The sequence below is a fragment of the Schistocerca nitens genome, chromosome 7 (genome assembly GCF_023898315.1).
Source record: "Schistocerca nitens isolate TAMUIC-IGC-003100 chromosome 7, iqSchNite1.1, whole genome shotgun sequence".
In the NCBI taxonomy this organism is placed as follows: Eukaryota; Metazoa; Arthropoda; class Insecta; order Orthoptera; family Acrididae; genus Schistocerca; species Schistocerca nitens.
The window spans coordinates 286374617-286396650 of NC_064620.1; the positions used below are offsets into that span (position 1 = coordinate 286374617).

At 41.4% G+C, this 22034-nt stretch overlaps 1 protein-coding gene across 1 annotated transcript in view; it reads left to right on the top strand.

Moving 5' to 3' along the window:
* The window catches only part of LOC126194771 (1-phosphatidylinositol 4,5-bisphosphate phosphodiesterase classes I and II), a 435021-nt gene that overhangs the window by 376990 nt on the left and 35997 nt on the right, over positions 1-22034 (top strand). The window contains exon 19 of the mRNA XM_049933060.1: positions 6516-6693. Within this exon, the coding sequence (XP_049789017.1) occupies positions 6516-6693 (178 nt within the window). The remainder of the gene's footprint in view (positions 1-6515; positions 6694-22034) is intronic.

Consider the following 22034-nt stretch of genomic DNA (forward strand, 5'->3'; position numbering starts at 1 on the left):
CGTAGAGCAATATGGGAAATAAGGGAAAGGCAAACACTGACCTACAGCAGATCGAATGGTGAGAATACAAAACAGTACAGAACAACATTCACATTAGCTTTTGAACACTAGTTCTTTTTCTAGCAACAGTACACACGACCAAACATACTACACACAGTCATCCAAAGGCACACTCATGTGATCACAGAGAGACTCTCATGTAATTGCATGGATTGTAACATGAAGTATGTGTAGTGGCTGTGCTCTGTAAGGGGAAGTAGTAAAGCACTCTGATGTACTGGGTCACTTGCCTTCTTAGTTTGGGCTGCTAACGCATGGCTGTGCAGTGGCTCTCAAACCATAGGTAAGCTGGTTCAAATTCTGGCAGCAGATGAAAATTTTACTGCCAATATTTGTCCAGCATGGAGAGAAGAGGTGGTGGCAGAAAGTTCCTGATCACCAGTCTTTGCACCAATGTCCTGGATTAAATTTCAAGTCTCTCTACAGTGTCTCATGAAGTGAGGACATGTAAAATGCTATATACACCTCATTACATTCATCTACACTCAACAGATACATGTATGATACAATTCTCACATACCTGCAAGAAAAGGGGATATTGTGCACAGAAGAAGAACACCCTTCATGACAGGCAACTGAACACATCCCATGGAATATCCAAGCCAGTGAAGCCATATGACAGTTACATTTTTGCATTTACTGGCTTTAACTATGCACATATATTCATCATATGTACTAGTGAATATTAGGATCTATGTAATTGCTTCAAATGCTTTGTAACATAGGACAGTTGTTTTTACCACTTATATTAGTTTCTTAAACTTGCTGATTTACAGTAGATTTGGTGATCACTGATTTAAAAAAAATGCAAGACAATTTTGTGCCTTCATAAACAGCACAGTCATAGCAGAAGTTGTGTTAAGGATTTATAAGAGCTTAACACACTACTTAATTGTAAAAGAGATTATAGGAATTCAGTATCATTGCTGACCGAAGCAGTAGTTGTTCACAGATGCAACTGTTGTCAGAAAGATACAGTGCAATGAAACATAACCTCATGTAATTTCATTGTGCTTTTTAACTGGTCCTAGTACAGAAATCCATGAAGAAATAGTATGTGTAACTGTTGGAATTACAAAAATGCAGTAAGGCTGTCCAATATATGCCTTCAGTAAGCACAATTTACAGTATTTCTGATGGAAACACTTAAAGTAGAAAATAATTATTTTAGCTCTTGGAACTGTGTTTCCCTTCTTCAGGGATGATTGGGAATGTTTGAGAGGGGGGCAACAGATTCCTTTGACCTACTTGTTGCAGGAATGTAGTGTGATAAACATGATTAGATTAGATTAATAATTGTCCCATAGATCATGAATATGACACTTCCTAATAATGTGGAATGTGTCAGTTTAACAAAAAGTTTCTCTACATGTTATAATTTTAGGTGTCTATCTGTCAGACTTTTGATGCTATTTGGTAAGTGACCAAAGATTTTTGTGGCATCATAAGTCTCCCTTTCTGTGCCAAAGTTACATTTAAATCAAAGTAGTCAAGATCAGCCTTTCTCCTAGTGTTGAAGCTATGCACATTGCTATTGCCTTTGACCTGGAATGGGTTATTAATAACAAATTTCATAAATGAATATATATTCAATTACATGCTTTTGTGCAATGCATACTTTTTTCCTTAATGATGTATTACTCCAAAATGTGGTGCCATATTAAAGCAGTGATTGACAATAGACACAGTAAGTTAATTTACTTGTACGATTCTCTCCAAAATTTTCAATAACCGTATCAGTGTATGTAGCTGAAATCAAAGATTTCAGGAGATCATCAGTGTATTTCTCCCCATTCAATATCTCATCAATGCATACACCCAAATATTTGGAATATTCTGCCTTGGCTCCAGACATCTGTTCAAACTCTATATTTGTTAATGGTGTTTTGCCATTTACTGTACAAAACTGAATATACTGTGTTTTATCAAAATTGAGAGTCCATTTGCAGAGAACCACATGATAGTTTTCTGAAAGATATTATTTACAATTTTCTCAGCTAATTCTTGTTTGATGGGTGTGATTGCTATACTTGTATCATCAGCAAAGAGAAGTAGCTCCACATCTTCATGGATACAGAATGCCAAGGCATTAACATATAGGGTGATTTCAGTTAAAGTTAACTTTCGAAACACTGTAGGAATAACACCACTGGTCAGAATGATGTTAAATTGCAACGGAATATTATTGGAGAAGGGGGAAAATGTATGGCAGAAGAAAAAAAATAGTGTGAAAATGATCAATAGATGGCGCTGTATGTGTCAGAACACGTATATGAAAACATCTGTCATGCGCACGACCCATTGGAGTTGGTATAAACATGCTGGGTACACGGCTTTTCGTCATTTTGAATCTGCGACGTTCATCATGACTGTCTAAATGTAGGATCGCACTCTGCTTGTAAAGATGTATTATAAGAATTATGACTGTGTACATGTTGCTCTGCAGAAGCTCTGGACACTGAAGGGTTTGAAGAAAGGCATTGGTCAGATGACTGCTGTGGGTCTGGAGAAAATGAATCAGATATTTGAAACAATGGGCTCTTTTGGTGTGTAACCTGGTAGAGGGAGGAAATGAATTGATTCAACATCAGTGGAAGCAGTGGTCAGAGCAATGCAGGAGGAGACAAGTGGTCGTTCGCAAATGTGTAGTGTACGAAGAATTGCCCGAACATTTGATATATCTGTGAGCACAGTGTGTAAAATCCTAAAAAACATCCTTCTTTGCTATCCATTCAAAATCACCCATGTGCACGAGTTGCTTCCTATTGACCTGCCAGCAAGAGAGACCTTTGCTTAAGAATTTATTGCTTGTATGGAAATGGACAATGATTGGCCATGGAAGATTTTGTGGACAGACAAAGCCCACTTACATCTGACAGGGCATGTCAATACACAGAATTGTCGAATATGGGCAACGGAAAATCCACAAGCATATCAACCAGTACCACTTCATTCTCAAAAGTCACTGTGTAGTGTGGGCTTACAGCATCATTTTTCATAGGGCCATATTTTTTTGAAGAGACAGGTGCTTCTGGTCCTGTTACCTCTACCCTCACTGGTAAGTGCTATGAGTGTCTTTTGCCCAACCACGTCATTCCAGCTCTCCAACAGCATAGATGTGTAGATAGGATTATTTTTATGCAAGATGGTGCACTTCCTCACATTTCAAATCCAGTTAAGCAGCTGCTGAAGTGGCATTTTGGAAATGCTAGAATTATCAGCTGCCATTTCCATACAGCCTGGCTGTCCCAATCACCTGATCTGAATTCGTGTGACTTCTGGCTGTGGGGCTGTCTGAAAGATATTGTGTTCAGTGTTCTGATTTCAAACTTAACCCCAGAAACACTTCGATCAGTTGGGGAACATGCTGTTTCTCGATTTCAACTTGCTGCAGAAAACAGTGGACACCGTATTGAACATGTTTTGCGTGAATCACATGGAAATTATTAATCTCATTTGATTTTGATTGGTGCTTTTTATGTGGTTTTTGGCCTCAGGACAATTAAAAACCAATGTGAGTGATGCTCTCTATGCGATTTTTGGCCTCAGGACAATTAAAAACCAATTTTTTCCATCCGATGTGATATGACCTTGCCATGGTGGATGGACTTACGTAACTAACATTATCACACCTGTACACTCATGTGCACTGAGTAGTACAGTTTGTTTAATATCAGATGTACACCTTTGGCATTGTTGTATGATTCATTTGTCATTTGTAGTCGACCACTATCAAATTATGATGCTTACACTGCCATCTATTGCTACTTTTTGTAACTATTTATTTTTCTTCTGCCACACGTTTTCCCCCTTCTTTGAAAATATTCCATTGTGATTTGACGCCACTCTGGTCAGTGGTGTTATTTCTACAGTGGTTTGAAAGTTTAACTTTAATTATAATCAACCTGTACATTAAAAAGAATAAGGGATCCAGGATTGAACCTTGTTGGACCCCATTCTTGATACCTCCCCAGTTTGAGGAATCTGCTGATTTTCACACATTATGTGAAGTGATTATTTCAACCCTCTGTACTCTTCCAGTTAAATATGAATTAAACTATTTGTGCACCGTCCCACACAATGAAAATACTTAGAGAGAGTAGGGAGCAGTTAGTAAATACTCATTTTCTGTTAAGAGAAGATAGAGTAGACACAGTGAAAAGAGAAAGAAATAATATAATTAAAAAGTAAAAGGAAAGGGTCAAAGAGAAAGATGGCCTAGAAAAGCAAAACAGAGAGTTGGAGATAGAGAGAAAAAATAAAAATGAACATAATTGAAATAAATTAATAACTAATTAAGAAAATTTTGCAATATGATAACAGAGGAAAGATTAAATCCAGGAGGATGCAGGTATTACAATGTGTGCTGGAGATCAAGTTTTCAACTCTGAAGTTCAGGAAAACTAGTGCTGCATCTGAGGATCCAAACAGCACATTTGGTTTAGTTGGTGCTTGGATTTGTTAAGTAATACTGTAGAGCACGCTCTGAAGCTTGAAACTAGATGTCCCATTGACACACATTTCTCTGGATTCCACTCATGTGTCCAACAGTTTTGTGATGGTCCTTCTTGCATAAATTTCTACACAGGGAACAGTTGTCAGTTGATAAATAACACAGTTTTTTTTGCCTTTAATGTTGTAGGATTTACTTTTGTTGGGACTGGAGTAAATTGTAATGAATGGTAGCATGTGGGGCATTTTTAACTATGAGAACAAATTTCAGAGGTGGTACACTGAACTAGCAATTTGATAAGACTGATGCAGATATGATGGTGAAAGATGACAATGAATTGCGTTGGTAGTGTATTGGGGACATACAATATCATTTCATGGCTTAACTTGAGACAAGCATAGCTCTGCTTTAGTAATCTATCGCTGTATTTAAGACCTCTGTATTATGGGGTAAAGAGGGGGAGGGGGGGGGCAGGGGGCAAGGATTACTTCTGGCTGTTTTGAGTGAAAAAGCTATGATGGTCATGTCAGAGTAGGTGACTGCATGAGAGCTTACTTTGTGTATCTGTTCAGTGAGATAGTTGCAGTAGAGGAAAGCATAGGAGAGATTACTGGTATAGGTTTTGAGGCACATACATTTACTGTGGTTAACCAGGCTATTGTATAGAAGAGGTTGCTTGACATAGAAAGGTTTGCAGCTATCAGAGTGGAGGTATTGTTGCATATATGCTTAGAAGAGGTTGACAGACAGTTGGCTAAAAGCCCCAGTGAGTATGAGGTCAAAACCAATAAAATGACTCTGGGCCTGGAGAAGGAGCAGTTGAGTTCAAGTTTGGAAAATGTGTTAAGCTGTTTCAGGATGTGGAGGAGTTCTTCACGTGGGTGTAGACCTCCAAGACATCACCAGTAAATCTGCACCAAGCAGAGTGTCACAGCTTTTCTGTCTGACCCTTCTGTTACCTCCAATAATCTTCTAGTCTCTTTGATGCACTTTCCTTCACCTTTGTCTCATCTCATCTGCTTGACCTACACTCACCCCTTCACAACCTTTTCCAAAAGATCCCTATATCCCCTATGAGTAAGAGCTGTATGGAGTAAAAATTAGTATTTTCTAATGTAAGTATTTCTGTTGGCAGTATTAGGAATTGTGCCTGAAATTCCAGAGAGCACTTTCTGGGAAGAATTGGTGAACATATTACTTCCTTCCACATGCGTTTTGTATAATGATCAGGATGGGAAAATTTGAGTTATTAGAGCCAATACAAAGGCTTGCTGACAATCATTCTTGCCGGTGGCATTTGCAAGTTGAATAGGGTAGGGTAGGAGGTCAGTTAATGGTATCAGAAGTACCCTCTGCAGAATGCCATTTGGTGGCTTGTGGATATATGTAAATTTAGATTTGCCTCCTGTATTTTGGTCATAATGAAAGTATTCTCGATTGAATTTTACTTTTGATACAATTAATGTTAGTATTACTCTGTTTTGCCAGTATTGATGTATATTACCGTGCAGTCCAAGTAAGATAATGGCACTTAATGATGTTTGTAATATTTACAACTAAAGGAAAATTAGCCACTCACCTATGGCGGACTGATGTGTGGTGCATAGAAACACGTGGATGGAAACACTGTTCACACTGGTTTTCAATGCTCCTGCTCTTTTTCTAATTAAAGTACACCCATTAAACACACACTCCCATGCCTATCTCAAGACTCAGTCTCACTGTGGTTGCAGTAGTGTGTGTTTGGGTGTCTGTATGATTGTATGCCTGAGTGGGTATAATTTTAAAGAGCAGGAGCTCAAAAGCTAGTGTGAATAGTGTTTCCTGTATATGTTTCTATATGCTTCACTCATGAGTCCAATATGGTGAGTACCTGAGCAGTTAACTTTCCCTTATTTTACATGTTATTCCATCCAGGAATTTCCATTATTGTAATATTTACATCTCTTATACTCCAGCTAAATATTTTACACTAATCACCTATTCATATAATTGTCTGCAGAACTGATATGCAACACCAACATCACCATGAATCATCAGAACTGTCAGAGAGTGAAGGGGAAACAACACGTCATGCAGGTAGTACAGGGCTACCTCGAAGTCACTCAGAGAGACTTCTTGCTATGTTTCGGGATCACATACATCAGGAGCGTGAGCTACATGAAAGGTACCATGAACTGGTAAGTTGTGGATTCTATTACTACACATACATGAACGTGTGTGTGTACATACATACATACACACACACACACACACACACATTTATTCATTATTGTTTTGATTAATTAGAGACAATGGGGGAGTTTCTTTCTGGGATGAAATGGGGTAGGAGAGGATGGAGTTTGAGGAATATAAAACCAGTATGAACCTGATAATGGTTATATTCATTTATTTATACATTCATACAATTGTATGTGTGTATAATGGTTACCAAATTTCATAAAATTTAAAAGTATACACAAGAACATATTTCTAATCATGGGCATAATTTTACATAGGGTGTACTACAAATGCTCAGAATATACTATATTTTCAGACTCATATTCAATACAGAGAAAAAAATCAATCTTCCTGTACTACATCATGTATAATAGTAATATTCTTGCACCTATTAAATTCTTCACTTGCTTTTTACACCACAGCTTACTATTTGGTAATATGTAGCCATCATCCTGAGTTTCTTTGTGTCCTCAAACAGTATATAGACAAGCAAAATTAAAGAAAAAAAGTGTTTCAAATTATTTCTGAACACATGTATTTTCTTTATGGTCTTAAGATAATCAGACAGCTTGTTGAGCAGAACTCTACCAGTATTTTCAGGATCATTAATTGTATGAATTTACTACCAGTTGTAGAATTTTATGCCTTTATGATATTTTCAGGATCATTAATTGTATAAATTTACTATCAGTTGTAGAATTTTATGTCTTTTAACTAAATATAGAACAAATAACATGTGACTTCTGCAGTACAAGTTTTTACAAATTATATCGTCCAACCTTTTTCCACCATAATGTTTAAAAACATCCCAGAATGAGAGTTGGACTGTGCAGTGTGCATTGATATGAAACTTCCTGGCAGATTAAAACTGTGTGTCGGACCGAGACTCGAACTCAGGACCTTTGCCTTTCGCGGACAAGTGCTCTACCATCTGAGCTACCCAAGCACAACTCACACCCCATCCTCACAGCTTTACTCCTGCCAGTATCTGGTCTCCTACCTTTCAAACTTCACAGAAGCTCTCCTGCAAACCTTGCAGAACTAGCACTCCTGGAAGAAAGGATATTGTGGAGACATGGCTTAGCTACAGCCTGGGGGATGTTTCCAGAATGAGATTTTCACTCTGCAGTGGATTGTGCGCTGATATGAAACTTCCTGGCAGATTAAAACTGTGTAACAGACCAAGACTCGAACTCGGGACCTTTGAATTTTGCGGGCAATTCCATTTTTCCGTCTGAGCAACCGAAGCACGACTCACGCCCCGTCCTCACAAATTTACTACTTCCAGTACCTTGTCTCCTACCTTCCAAACTTGGGGAAGGTAGAAGACGAGATACTGGCAGAAGTAAAGCTGTGAGGACAGGGTGTGAGTTGTCCTTGGGTAGCTGAGATGGTAGAGCACTTGCCTGCGAAAAGAAAAGATCCTGTATTCGAGTCTCGGTCCAGCACACAGTTTTAATCTGCCAGGGAGTTTCATATCAGTGCACACTCCGCTCCAGAGTGAAAATATCATTCTGGAAACATCCCCCAGGCTGTGGCTAAGCCATGTCTCCGCAATATCCTTTCTTCCAGGAGTGCTAGTTCTGCAAGGTTTTCAGGAGAGCTTCTGTGAAGTTTGGAAGGTAGGAGATGAGATACTGGCAGAAGTAAAGCTGTGAGGATGGGACGTGAGTTGTGCTTGGGTAGCTCAGATGGTAGAACACTTGCCCGCGAAAGGCAAAGGTCCCGAGTTCGAGTCTTGGCCCGGCACGCAATTTAAAAACATTGTTGAACAAACATGATGCTATTAACATGTTTTAAAGAGATGAATACATATCTCACTTTCAAGGAGGATCAGGAGGACATTAGTGTTTAATGTCCCGTCAAGAACAAGGTCATTAGATATGGATGTACCTCACTTTCTTTCCTCTCCCCCCCCCCCCCCATCCCCACTCACGCCCCTGAGGACACCCTCCTCTTCAAGGAATTGTAGTTGAAATATCTAAGAAGTATCAGACCATCTCCAGCCTGAATATTTACCAACACCAACTCAATAAATCTGGAAGAAAACAATTGATCATTACTAGGAACTATGGAATCTATGGACCTGTATTTGTAGCTTCAACAGAAAGCACACCCGAGTTAATGTTCCTGCTAAATCTTGATCAGCATTTTATAATTCCAATCCATGCATTTAGTAGCTGTTTCAGGTACAGATCAATTATTTTGATTGGTAGAAAATTGTTTGAAGATGTACTCCAGCTTCCAGAACCTACACCTTTACGAGATGAAGACAACAAATCTCCTTATTATTTCATTGCAGATGAAGGTTTTCCTTTCATAAAACGCGTAATGAGACCATATCATTGTAGGCAAGTCACTAATAAAATGCACATATTTAATTATAAAAGGGAAGAACATCCCAATGTAATAGTTCAAGCTATTTGTTTGTTTAGACAAAAATAAACATTTTATGAAAATATAATTGAATAGATGAGCCAGTTGCTCCTTCTTTTGTCAAAAGGGTTGAAAAGGAATGAAGAGGGTTGAAGGAAAAGGACTGGTGAGGTTTAGGTAATGAGGAGAGATCAGAAAAGTCACGCAGAACCCTGAGTCAGTGGAGACTTACCAGACAGAATGAGAAGGAAAGATTGATTGTGGAGGACAGCACCAGACGAGATTGAAAACCTGAGAGGTTAAAGATGGAAGACAAGTTAAAACATAAGGCAGAGATTACTGACAAAAGATTATGCATCTATTAATAATTGTGGAAACCAAAGTGCATTGCATGTGTAGAGGGGGGAGGCAGGGAAAATACAGAGGTCAGAAAATGAAAAATATAGAAAACTAGAAGGGAGTCAAGAAAGGAATAGGTACTGTGAAGGAATTGTGAGACTAAAGAAATTAACATAAAATAATACCAGGTGGGTGGCGAGAATCAAGGACATGTTGTAATGCCAGTTCCCATCTATGTTGTTTGAGAAACTGGTGTGTGGGGGAAGAATCCCAATGGTACATGTGATGAAACAGGCACCAAGTTCACAACTGTCATGTTGTGCAGCATGCTCTGCATGCAACATTGTATGTTGCTAGTATACACCCTCTGCCTATGCCCATTCATTCTAACTGATAACTTGGTGGTATTCCTGCTGATGTGAAAGGCCAAACAGTGACTTCATAACAGCTGGTATATGACATGTGTCATTTCACAGGTGGCTCTCCCTTTTATAGTACATGTTTTGCCAGTTACAGGCCTAGTATAAGTCATAGTAGGAGGGTGCACTGGGCAACACTTACAGCAGAGTCAGAAAGTGCATAGGAGCCATAGGTAGGGAAATGGTTGCAGAAGAAGCATAAGGTCTGACAAGGATTTTGCAACAATTGGGAGAATGATGAAAAGCTACTCTGGGTGTGGTGGACAAAATATCAGATGGTATGAACCTCAGGGCATAATTTTAGGAAGTCACAGCCTTGTTGAAAGTGGCCACTTTCCTTGATGTTGACCTGATCCTCACCAAAGGCCAGCTACACAATTTTGTTCACATTAAGGGGCAGGTGTCCACAATCTATTGGTTATAAACTGTAGATTAAAGCTAAGGACCTGCAAAAAGGTGGGAATTTGAGGAGATGGGACCTGGATAAACTGAAAGAACCAGAGGTTGTAGAGAGCTTCAGGGAGAGCATTAGGGAACAATTGACAAGAATGGGGGAAAGAAATACAGGAGAACAAGAATGGGTAGCTTTGAGAGACGAAATAGTGAAGGTAGCAGAGGATCAAGTAGTTAAAAGACGAGGGCTAGTAGAAATCCTTGGGTAACAGAAGAGATATTGAATTTAATTGATGAAAGGAGAAAATATAAGAATGCAGTGAATGAAGCAGGCAAAAAGGAATACAGACATCTCAAAAATGAGATCGACAGGAAGTGCAAAATGGCTAAGCAGGGATGGCTAGAGGACAAATGTAAGGATGTAGAGGCTTATCTCAAGAGGGGTAAGATAGATACTGCCTACAGGAAAATTAAAGAGACCTTTGGAGAAAAGAGAACCACTTGCATGAATATCAAGAGTTCAGATGGAAACCCAGTTCTAAACAAAGAATGGAAAGCAGATAGATGGAAGTGGTATATAGATAGATACTGCCTACAGGAAAATTAAAGAGACCTTTGGAGAAAAGAGAACCACTTGCATGAATATCAAGAGCTCAGATGGAAACCCAGTTCTAAACAAAGAATGGAAAGCAGAGAGGTGGAAGGGGTATATAGAGGGTCTATAGAAGGGCAATGATCTTGAGGACAATATTATGGAGGTGGAAGAGGAGGTAGATGAAGATGAGATACTGCGTGAAGAGTTTGACAGAGCACTGAAAGACCTGAGTTGAAACAAGGCCCCGGGAGTAGACAACATTCCTTTAGAACTACTGACAGCCTTGGGAGAGCCTGTACTGATAAAACTCTTCCATCTGGTGAGCAAGATGTATGAGACAGGTGAAATATCCTCAGACTTCAAGAAGAATATAATAGATAATATTCTTCTCGGGTATGCAGCCGGATAATAATGTCTTCATGACACAATATTTCTGCGGTCCAACTGGCCGCCATCTTCAGGTGAGAGTGCTGGTGCACGATCTCGCCGGAACTGACTTCCTAGCGCAAGCGGCGGCCCCTATATAGGCCGCAGAAGACCCACAATGCGTGCGCGAGAAGGTGCTGTAACTGCCTTCTAGCGCAGTAAACATACCGCTCAGCCAGTGGTGGAAATAGGCAGAATCAAGATATCGCTGTCAAAAAATTAAAAAATTTTTATTCCGACGATCAAAACACAGACCATTGTTTTTTAATGCCAGATAACACCGGGTCCCAAGTCTTACTTAAAAGATAACCCTTGACTCTGTTAATAAGATTGTCAGATAAACGAATCTCTATGGATTCTTTTAAAACACAGTCCCAATAGCGAGATGCAGGGGCAACCATTTGTGTCTCGTCATAGAGCATTCTGTGTCCCTCGGTGAGACAGTGCTCCGCCACTGCAGATTTCTCAGGTTGAAGCAGCCGTGTGTGCTGCTGATGCTCAACACATCGGTCCTGAATGGTCCGGATTGTCTGACCAATATAAGCCTTCCCACAGTGGCAAGGGATCTTGTACACACCGGGCTTCCTCAAACCCAATTCATCCTTTACAGAGCCAAGGAGCGCTCTAATCTTGGCTGGCGGACGAAAAATACTTTTGATATGGTATCTTTTCAGAAATCTTCCTATCTTCGAGCAAATGCTCCCAGCAAAAGGCAGAAAAGCCACCGATATGCAGGTATCTTCTGGTGGTTCAGGCGAAGGTCCAAACTGGAAAGCACGACGGATCTGTTTATCTGTATAGCCATTCTGCTTGAACACAACCTTAAGATGGTCCAATTCTTGTGTCAAGCTTTCTCCATCTGAAATGGCATAAGCTCTTCTCACCAATGTCCGCAGGACCCCCGTACGCTGGAACGATGGATGACAGCTAGAAGCATGCAGGTAACAGTCCATGTGCGTAGGCTTTCGATAAACACTGTGTCCCAGTGTCCCATCATCCTTTCTGTACACCAGAACATCCAGAAACGGAAGCTTTCCATCACTTTCCACCTCAATGGTAAACTTGATGCTAGGATGCAGGGAATTAAAATGACCCAGGAGGCGGTCAAGAGCTTCTCTCCCATGAGGCCACACCATAAACGTATCGTCAACGTACCTCCAGAAAAAGGTTGGTTTTAAGGACGCCGTCTTCAGCGCCATGTCCTCAAAATCTTCCATAAAAAGATTGGTGACTATTGGGGACAATGAGCTCCCCATAGCCACTCCGTGAGTCTGTTCAAAATATCTGTCATTGAATAAAAAGTATGTCGACGTCAGCACGTGGCGACAAAGCCTGGTTGTTTCCCCATCCAGTTTCTCACCAATTAATTGCAAGGATTCTTCCAGAGGAACCCAGGTAAAAAGCGACACGACATCAAAGCTCACAAATAAATCCGAGGGACTAAGAGACAAGGACTTCAATCTCTGAATAAACACCATAGAATTGGAAATGTGATGTTCGTATTTACCGACGTGAGGGCCTAGAACAGATGCTAAATACTTGGCTAGATTGTAGGTTGGAGCACCCAAATTTCTCATGATCGGACGAAGCGGGACCCCTATTTTATGAATCTTGGGTAGGCCGTATAATCTCGGTGGCACGGCAGCACCAGGACGAAGTTTTTTGAGAGCGTCGTCAGGTAAAGAACTCTTCTTCAGCAGTGAAAGGGTCTTCCGTTTTATCCGTTCAGTTGGGTCCTCCGAAAAGCTGGACACTGCTTGTTCGACTGCGCAATGTTCTGTATGCTGAGTCTTCAAGTAAGAGATCCATCTTTCCCAGATAGTCATCACGTGACAGAAGAACCGTTGCGTTGCCTTTGTCCGCTGGTAGAACTATCAGATATTCGTCTTCTCTAATGGACCGGACGGCTGCCCTTTCGAGAGAGGAGATGTTGCTCTTTGGAGGTGGCGCCCGCTGCAATGTATGTGAGACTTCTTGCCTAATCTCTTCAGCTTGGTCCTCCGAAAAGCTGGACACTGCTTGTTCGACTGCGCAGATGAATTCGGTGATAGGCACATTTCTCGGTGTAGGGGCAAAATTCAGGCCTTTCTCCAACACTGACAGTGTGGCATCATCCAGTTATTTACTCGTGAGGTTAATCACTGTCTGTCAACAGGGGTCCTCATCAGATATCGTGGGTTGAGAACAAAGCCGTTGAAACTTTGAGGACTGTTTCATGACGGCGCTCCTATGCGTCCAATCTGATAGTGCCCGAGGAGAAATATCCACCCATTCCCAGGATGCGTCCGACAGCAGCGACGATAACTCCAAGTGCAAGAAAAGTAAATCCTTGGATATGAGATCCAGTTGTCTTCGAGTGAAGCGAATGCGCTCCTTGACTAAGGCGAAACTGGCATGCTTCTTGCTGTTGTTGGCCATTTTTGTATCAATAAAATGCACAAATCTAGCAAACTTAGGTATTACTCTTCCATCGCGGCATGTCAGCAAAAAGGCAACAGCACTCAGCAACTTGCCTTTCTTCTTAAAAAGTTTATTAAACTTCTTCACAAGTTCCACGATCTCCTCCCCGTACAGGCTACTGATGTGGCTACGAAGGCTTTCCCAGCGTAATAATTGATAATATTCTTCAGTGTGTACTGGTGTACAGAAAGGATGATGGGACACTGGGACACAGTGTTTATCGAAAGCCTATGCACACGAACCGTTACCTGCATGCTTCTAGCTGTCATCCATCGTTCCAGCGTACGGGGGCCCTGCGGATGTTGGCGAGAAGAGCTTATGCCATTTCAGATGGAGAAAGCTTGACACAAGAATTGGACCATCTTAAGGTTGTGTTCAAGCAGAATGGCTATACAGATAAACAGATCCGTCGTGCTTTCCAATTTGGACCTTCGCCTGAACCACCAGAAGATACCTGCATATCGGTGGCTTTTCTGCCTTTTGCTGGGAGCATTTCCTCAAAGATAGGAAGAATTCTGAAAAGATACCATATCAAAAGTATTTTTCGTCCGCCAGCCAAGATTAGAGCACTCCTTGGCTCTGTAAAGGATGACTTGGGTTTGAGGAAGCCCGGTGTGTACAAGATCCCTTGCCACTGTGGGAAGGCTTATATTGGTCTGACAGTCCGGACCATTCAGGACCGATGTGTTGAGCATCAGCGGCACACACGGCTGCTTCAACCTGAGAAATCTGCAGTGGCGGAGCACTGTCTCACCGAGCAACACAGAATGCTCTATGACGAGACACAAATGGTTGCCCCTGCATCTCGCTATTGGGACAGCGTTTTAAAAGAATCCATAGAGATTTGTTTATCTGACAATCTTATTAATAGAGACAAGGGTTATCTTTTTTAAGTAAGACTTGGGACCCGGTGTTATCTGACATTAAAAAACAACGATCTGTGTTTCGATCGTCGGAATAAAAAATTTTTAATTTTTTGACAGCGATATCTTGATTCTGCCTATTTCCACCACTGGCGGTGCGGTATGTTTACTGCGCTAGAGGGCAGTTGCGGCACAAGTCGAGGAATCCGCAGCCCACATGGTCGCAGAACCGTCTCAGCCTCTGATTCAGACCCTCCACTCGGCTCTGTACCAAAGGTCCGCAGTCAGTCCTGTCGACGATGCTGCAGATGGTGAGCTCTGCTTTCATCCTGCTAGCGAGACTGGCAGTCTTCACCAAATCAGATAGCCACCGGAAGCCAGAGAGGATTTCCTCCGATCCATAGCGACACACATCATTGGTGCCGACATGAGCGACCACCTGCAGATGGGTGCACCCTGTACCCTTCATGGCATCCGAAAGGACCCTTTCCACATCTGGAATGACTCCCCCCGTTATGCACACGGAGTGCACATTGGTTTTCTTCCCCTGTCTTGCTGCCGTTTCCCTAAGGGGCCCCATTACGCGCCTGACGTTGGAGCTCCCAACTACCAGTAAGCCCTCCCTCTGCGACCGCCCGGATCTTGCAGACTGAGGGGCAACCTCTGGAACAGGACAAGCAGCCATGTCAGGCCGAAGATCAGTATCAGCCTGAGACAGAGCCTGAAACCTGTTCGTCAGACAAACTGGAGAGGCCTTCCGCTCAGCCCTCCTGAATGTCTTTTGCCCCTGCCACGCCTTGAGACGACCTCCCACTCTACCACAGGTGAGGGATCAGCCTCAATGCGGGCAGTATCCAGGGCAACCACAGTCGTAGTCCGATCGGGGGATGCATGGGACGAGCTGGCTGTCCCCGACAAACCCCCATCCAGACCCCCACAGTGATGCCCATTGGCAACAGCCTCAAGCTGTGTGACCAAAGCCAACACTGCCTGAAGCTGGGAGCGAAGGGATGCCAACTCAGCCTGCATCCGAACACAGCAGTTGCAGTCCCTATCCATGCTAAAAACTGTTGTGCAAAGAACATCTGAACTAATCTACAGAGAGCGCAAATTAATCGACAAAATTTAAACGGTTATTAAATACAAGATTCCCTAGTAAATGCAGTAATGCTGCTACTTGCGCACTGCTGACACACTGCTCGGCGGCGGAAGGAGACTACACGATTTTGCACTATTCAGGTACTAAAACGCGATGCTACAACTCTCAAATACTATAATACGTCCAAAATTTATGAATTAAACAATGCAAGTACCAAAAACACGCAAAGAAATTAAGAATTAAACTATGTAACAAATGAGTGAGCTAGGAGTATACGACTTGCTGCTGCAGCTGCTTATCCAACGGCGGCAGGGAGCACACTCCATTAGAGAAGACGAAGATCCGATAGTGCTATCAGTGGACAAAGGCAATGCAACGGTTCTTCTGTCACGTGATGACTATCTGGGAAAGATGGATCTCTTACTTGAAACCTCAGCATACAGAACATTGCAGGACGACACAACTGAACGGATAAAATGGAAGACCCTTTCACTGCTGAAGAAGAGTTCTTTACCTGACGACGCTCTCAAAAAACTTCGTCCTGGTGCTGCCGTGCCACCGAGATTATACGGTCTACCCAAGATTCATAAGAAAGGGGTCCAGCTTCATCTGATCGTGAGTAATTTGGGTGCTCCTACCTACAATCTAGCCAAGTATTTAGCATCTGTTCTTGGCCCTCACATCGGTAAATACGAACATCACATTTCCAATTCTATGGTGTTTATTCAGAGATTGAAGTCCTTGCTTCTTAGTCCCTTGGATTTACTTGTGAGCTTTTATGTTGTGTCGCTTTTTACCCGGGTTCCTCTGGAAGAATCCTTGCAATTAATTGGTGAGAAACTGGATGAGGAAACAACCAGGCTTTGTCGCCACGTGCTGACGTCGACGTACTTTTTATTCAATGACAAATATTTTGAACAGACTCACGGAGGGCTTTGGGGAGCCCATTGTCCCCAATAGTCGCCAATCTTTTCATGGAAGATTTTGAGGACATGGCACTGAATACGGCGTCCTTAAAACCAACCTGTTTCTGGAGGTACGTTGACGATACGTTTATGGCGTGGCCTCATGGGAGAGAAGCTCTTCACCGCCTCCTAGATCATTTTCATTCCCTGCATCCTAGCATCAAGTTTACCATGGAGGTGGAAAGTGATGGAAAGTCTCTGTTTCTGGATGTTCTGGTGTACAGAAAGGATGATGGGACACTGGGACACAGTGTTTATCGAAAGCCTACGCACATGGACTGTTACCTGCATGCTTCTAGCTGTCATCCATCGTTCCAGCGTACGGGGGTCCTGCGGACGTTGGTGAGAAGAGCTTATGCCATTTCAGATGGAGAAAGCTTGACACAAGAATTGGACCATCTTAAGGTTGTGTTCAAGCAGAATGGCTATACAGATAAACAGATCCGTCGTGCTTTCTAGTTTGGACCTTCGCCTGAACCACCAGAAGATACCTGAATATCGGTGGCTTTTCTGCCTTTTGCTGGGAGCATTTCCTCAAAGATAGGAAGAATTCTGAAAAGATACCATATCAAAAGTATTTTTCGTCCGCCAGCCAAGATTAGAGCGCTCCTTGGCTCTGTAAAGGATGACTTGGGTTTGAGGAAGCCCGGTGTGTACAAGATCCCTTGCCACTGTGGGAAGGCTTATATTGGTCAGACAATCCGGACCATTCAGGACCGATGTGTTGAGCATCAGTGGCACACATGACTGCTTCAACCTGAGAAATCTGCAGTGGCGGAGCACTGTCTCACCGAGGGACACAGAATGCTCTATGATGAGACACAAATGGTTGCCCCTGCATCTCGCTATTGGGATTGTGTTTTAAAAGAATCCATAGAGATTCGTTACCTGACAATCTTATTAATAAAGACAAGGGTTATCTTTTAAGTAAGACTTGGGACCCGGTGTTATCTGGCATTAAAAAACAATGGTCTGTGTTTTGATCGTCGGAATAAAAATTTTTTAATTTTTTGACAGCGATATCTCGATTTTGCCTATTTCCACCACTGGCGGAGTGGTATGTTTACTGCGCTAGAGGGCAGTTACGGCACCTTCTCGCGCACGCGTTGTGGGTCTTCTGCGGCCTATATAGGGTCCGCCCCTTGCACTAGGAAGTCAGTTCCAGCAAGATCGTGCACCAGCACTCTCACCTGAAGATGGCGGCCAGTTGGACCACGGAAATATTGTGTCATGAAGACGTTATGATCTGTCTGCATATCCAAGAAGAATATTATCAATCATTACGCCAGGAAAGCCTTCGTAACCACAAGAATATAATAATTCCAATCCCAAAGATTGGGATGTGAAAATTACTGAGCTATCGGTTTAATAAGCCACGGCTGCAAAATACTAGCACAAATTGTTTACAGACGAGTGGAAAAACTGGTAGGAGCCGACCTTGGGGAAGATCAGTTTGGATTCCATAGAAATGTTGGAACACGTGAGGCAATACGGACCCTATGACTTATCACAGAAAATAGATTAAGGAAAGGCAAACCTACGTTTATAGCATTTGTAGACTTAGAGAAAGCTTTTGACAATGTTGACTGTAATACTGTCTTTCAAATTCTGAAGGTGGCAGGGGTAAAATACAGGGAGCGAAAGGCTATTTACAATTTGTACAGAAACCAGATGGCAGTTATAATAGTCAAGGGGCATGAAAGGGAAGCAGTGGTTGGGAAGGGAGTGAGACAGGGTTGTAGCCTCTTCACGGTGTCATTCAATCTGTAAATTGAGCAGTAAAGGAAACAAAATAAAAATTCGGAGTAGGAAGTAAAATCCACGGAGAAGAATTAAAAACTTTGAGGTTCGCCGATGACATTGTAATTCTGGCAGAGACAGCAAAGGACTTGGAAGAGCAGCTGAATGGAATGGACAGTGTCTTGAAAGGAGGATATAAGATGAACATCATCAAAAGCAAAATGAGAATAATGGAATGTAGTCGAATTAAATCGGGTGATGCTGTGGGAATTAGATTAGGAAATGAGTCACTTAAAGTAGTAAATGAGTTTTCCTCATTGGGGGAGCAAAATAACTGATGATGGTCAAATTAGAGAGGATATAAAATGTAGACTGGCAATGGCAAAGAAAGAATTTCTGAAGAAGAGAAATTTGTTGACATTGAATATAGATTTAAGTGTCAGGAAGTCGTTTCTGAAACTATTTGTATTGAGTGTTACCATGTATGGAAGTGGAACATGGATGATAAATAGTTTAGACAAGAGGAGAATAGAAGCATTCGAAATGTGGTGCTACAGAAGAATGCTGAAGATTAGATGGGTAGATCACATAACTAATGAGGAGGTGTTGAATAGAATTGGAGAGAAGAGAAATTTGTGGCACAGCTTGACTAGAAGAAGGGATCGATTGGTAGGGCATATTCTGAGGCATCAAGGGATCACCAATTTAGTATTGGAGAGCAGCATGGAGGGTTAAAATCATAGAGGGAGACCAAGAGATGAATACACTAAACAGATCAGAAGGATGTAGGTTGCGGTAGGTAGTGGGAGATGAAGAAGTTTGCGCAGGATAGAGTAGCATGGAGAGCTGCATCAAACCAGTCTCTGGACTGAAGACTACAACAACAACAACAACAACAAAGCACAGTGGATCTTTCCCATCCTTAATGTGATTGACTGAAAACCGTCTCAACTTTTTTTCTCGTCCTCAGATAAGATCAGGATTTTAGAGGGCACGGTAACTATTCACCAGCTACATGGAAGAAGCAGTGGAGCAGGTCATTCAGCCCTCAACATCATTATTCTACAGTAGGGCTCGCCAAATGCTGCACACTATACAAAAGTGCGGAAGTGCGGCACAGGTGCACTCATCTCAGCCAGTGGACAAAGTGGAACAGCGACCTCTGTGACTAGACACATGTACCAAATGAGCAGTGATAGCAGTGCTTCCTTGTTTACATGGTACCATGAGGACCAAAACACACCCAGTCTTCCTTCCATCTGGGGACTGTAGCTTTATGTGAGACATACTGAGAAATGGCGAGGGGGGGAAAAAAATGAGATAGTTGTGTTCTCAGTCATTTAAACATGACTGGGAACTGCAATTCTTCTTTTCGTCTTTACAACAGTAGTTGAAAACTCACAGTATTTGCTATGTCACTGAATAATATGTGGTGAGTGCAAATTCACCACTGAAAAACACTACAACTGGTTTCATAAAGACAAGTGTAGTACACTGAACAGTGAAGAACAGCCATCCAAATTAAGTACACTTAACAAAATTGATAAGACATATCAATAGGTTTTTATCATAGTGATTGATACCTCTTGCCTCTTCATTTCTTGTGTTACATTCATATATATTTTACTGAACAACATTCTGTTTTCAATTTTCCAGAATACAGAATGACAGTCACAGAACATCTGCAATGCAAGCATGTTTCAAAAGTGCATTAAGAATAAGAAGGTCTGGGAAACCATTTTCTGAATGGTAGTTTGTAAAAAACTGTTTCATTGATGCTGCAGAACACTTGTTTCATAAACGTTGGCAGGTTCCAACAAATTTTCATTTCCAAACAAACAGTGACACAATGTATAAGTGTTATGGTTGGCGGTGTGCATAGCAATTAATAAATAAGGCTAAGGACTTTGTTGCTTTCTCTGTTATGTTGGATGAAGCAACAGATCTTACAGATACAGCTCAGGTAGTGATATAAATATGAGGTGTCGATATGTTCTTGCGTGTAACAGAGGAAGTTTTGGACTTAGTGTCTTTGAAAGGACTACGACAGGTGTAGATTTACTCGAAGCCGTCAAGCAAGTGGTTGATGGTATTGGTATGGATTGGAATCAGTTAATCTCAGTGACCACGGTTGGAGTACCAGAAATACGAGGCCATCATAGAGGATTTGTAGCACTGATGCACAGAAAGCTAGGATACACAGACGAGATGTTGTATGGAATTCACTGCATTCTACATCAAGAGGTACTTTGCGCAAAATCAGTAATGTTGGAAAATGTCATACACATGGTGTGTGTACTGTAAACTATCTGAAAACACATGGGCTTACACATTGCCAGTTTCAGCACTTCTTGGAGGAATTACGAGAGGAGTACAGTAATGTACCTCACTATACAGAAATACAATGGCTCAGTCAAGGTAACATGCTGAAAAGATTTTTTTTTTTTTTATTTATGTTTGGCCATAGCACATTTCTTAAATGAGAAAGGAAAGAGTGAACTGAAATTAGAAGAATCTGGATAACAGATTCTGCATTTCTTGTGGACATTATGTATCACATAAACAGCCTGAATGTCAGTTTGCAAGTTAAAATAATTTAATTTCTGACATTTTGGAAAAAGTAAATGCGTTTGAAAGGAAGAAGCTTGCTGTTTGAGAGAGCCAACTATTGTCTGAAAACACTGCACATTTCCCTACCCTTGGTTTGGTCCATGAAAGTGCTAGAATTCAAGAATATGTATCAATAATTGTAAAAATTAATGAGGAATTTCAAGTACAATTTGTAGATGTTACAAGTGTGCCTCCTATTATTTGTTGCTTTGCACAGCCATTTTCAGCATCAGTTGAAGATGCTCTGAATCATCTTCAGATGGAACTGATTGACCTGCAGTGCAATACATGGCTTAAGGACAAGTTCTTTGCAGTACAAAGTACAAAAGCATTCTATGAAAACTTTCCGCAGGAAGAATATCCACACTTGCATCACGAAGCTGCGAGAACTATGTCCATGCTCAGATCTACTTATATGTGTAAAAAACCTTTCTCCATAATGGAAATAAGTAAAGCAAGGTTTTGATCATGTGTTAGTGACGAAAATCTTCACAACTGCTTGCGTATATCAATGTGCCTTGCTTTTGTGCCTGACATTAACTTTATCGTTTCTCATTACCAATGATAAACATTTCAGATTTCTTTCTTTTTCTAATTTAAAATTGTTACTGACTAACTGTGCCTCATCCTGCTCCATGTTTCCTAGGTGAACATTGTTATATGGAAAATTATGTATTAAACTGGTTCTTCAAAGTATACTTACATGCTTAAAAATTATCGTTTAATATGTGAGAGACATGTTTGATACCCTTGCCATGAAGGGTATTTAGCTACCTAACATGAGACTAAAACCAATCTGGCATATTTATGCACCATTTTTTTAATGTTTTATTTTAGAGCCATGATTTTTATTGATAGGGTGATGGAATAGCTATGTAAGTTCCCCTGATTGTGTTGGATACTGTGAAAAGAGCATGAGAGTACCCCATGTATAACGTATCCCAGCTAGTGGGTAAAGCAACGCGGCATTATCTGTGACATATACTAAATGAACGGTGACGGTTCCATTTCTCTGT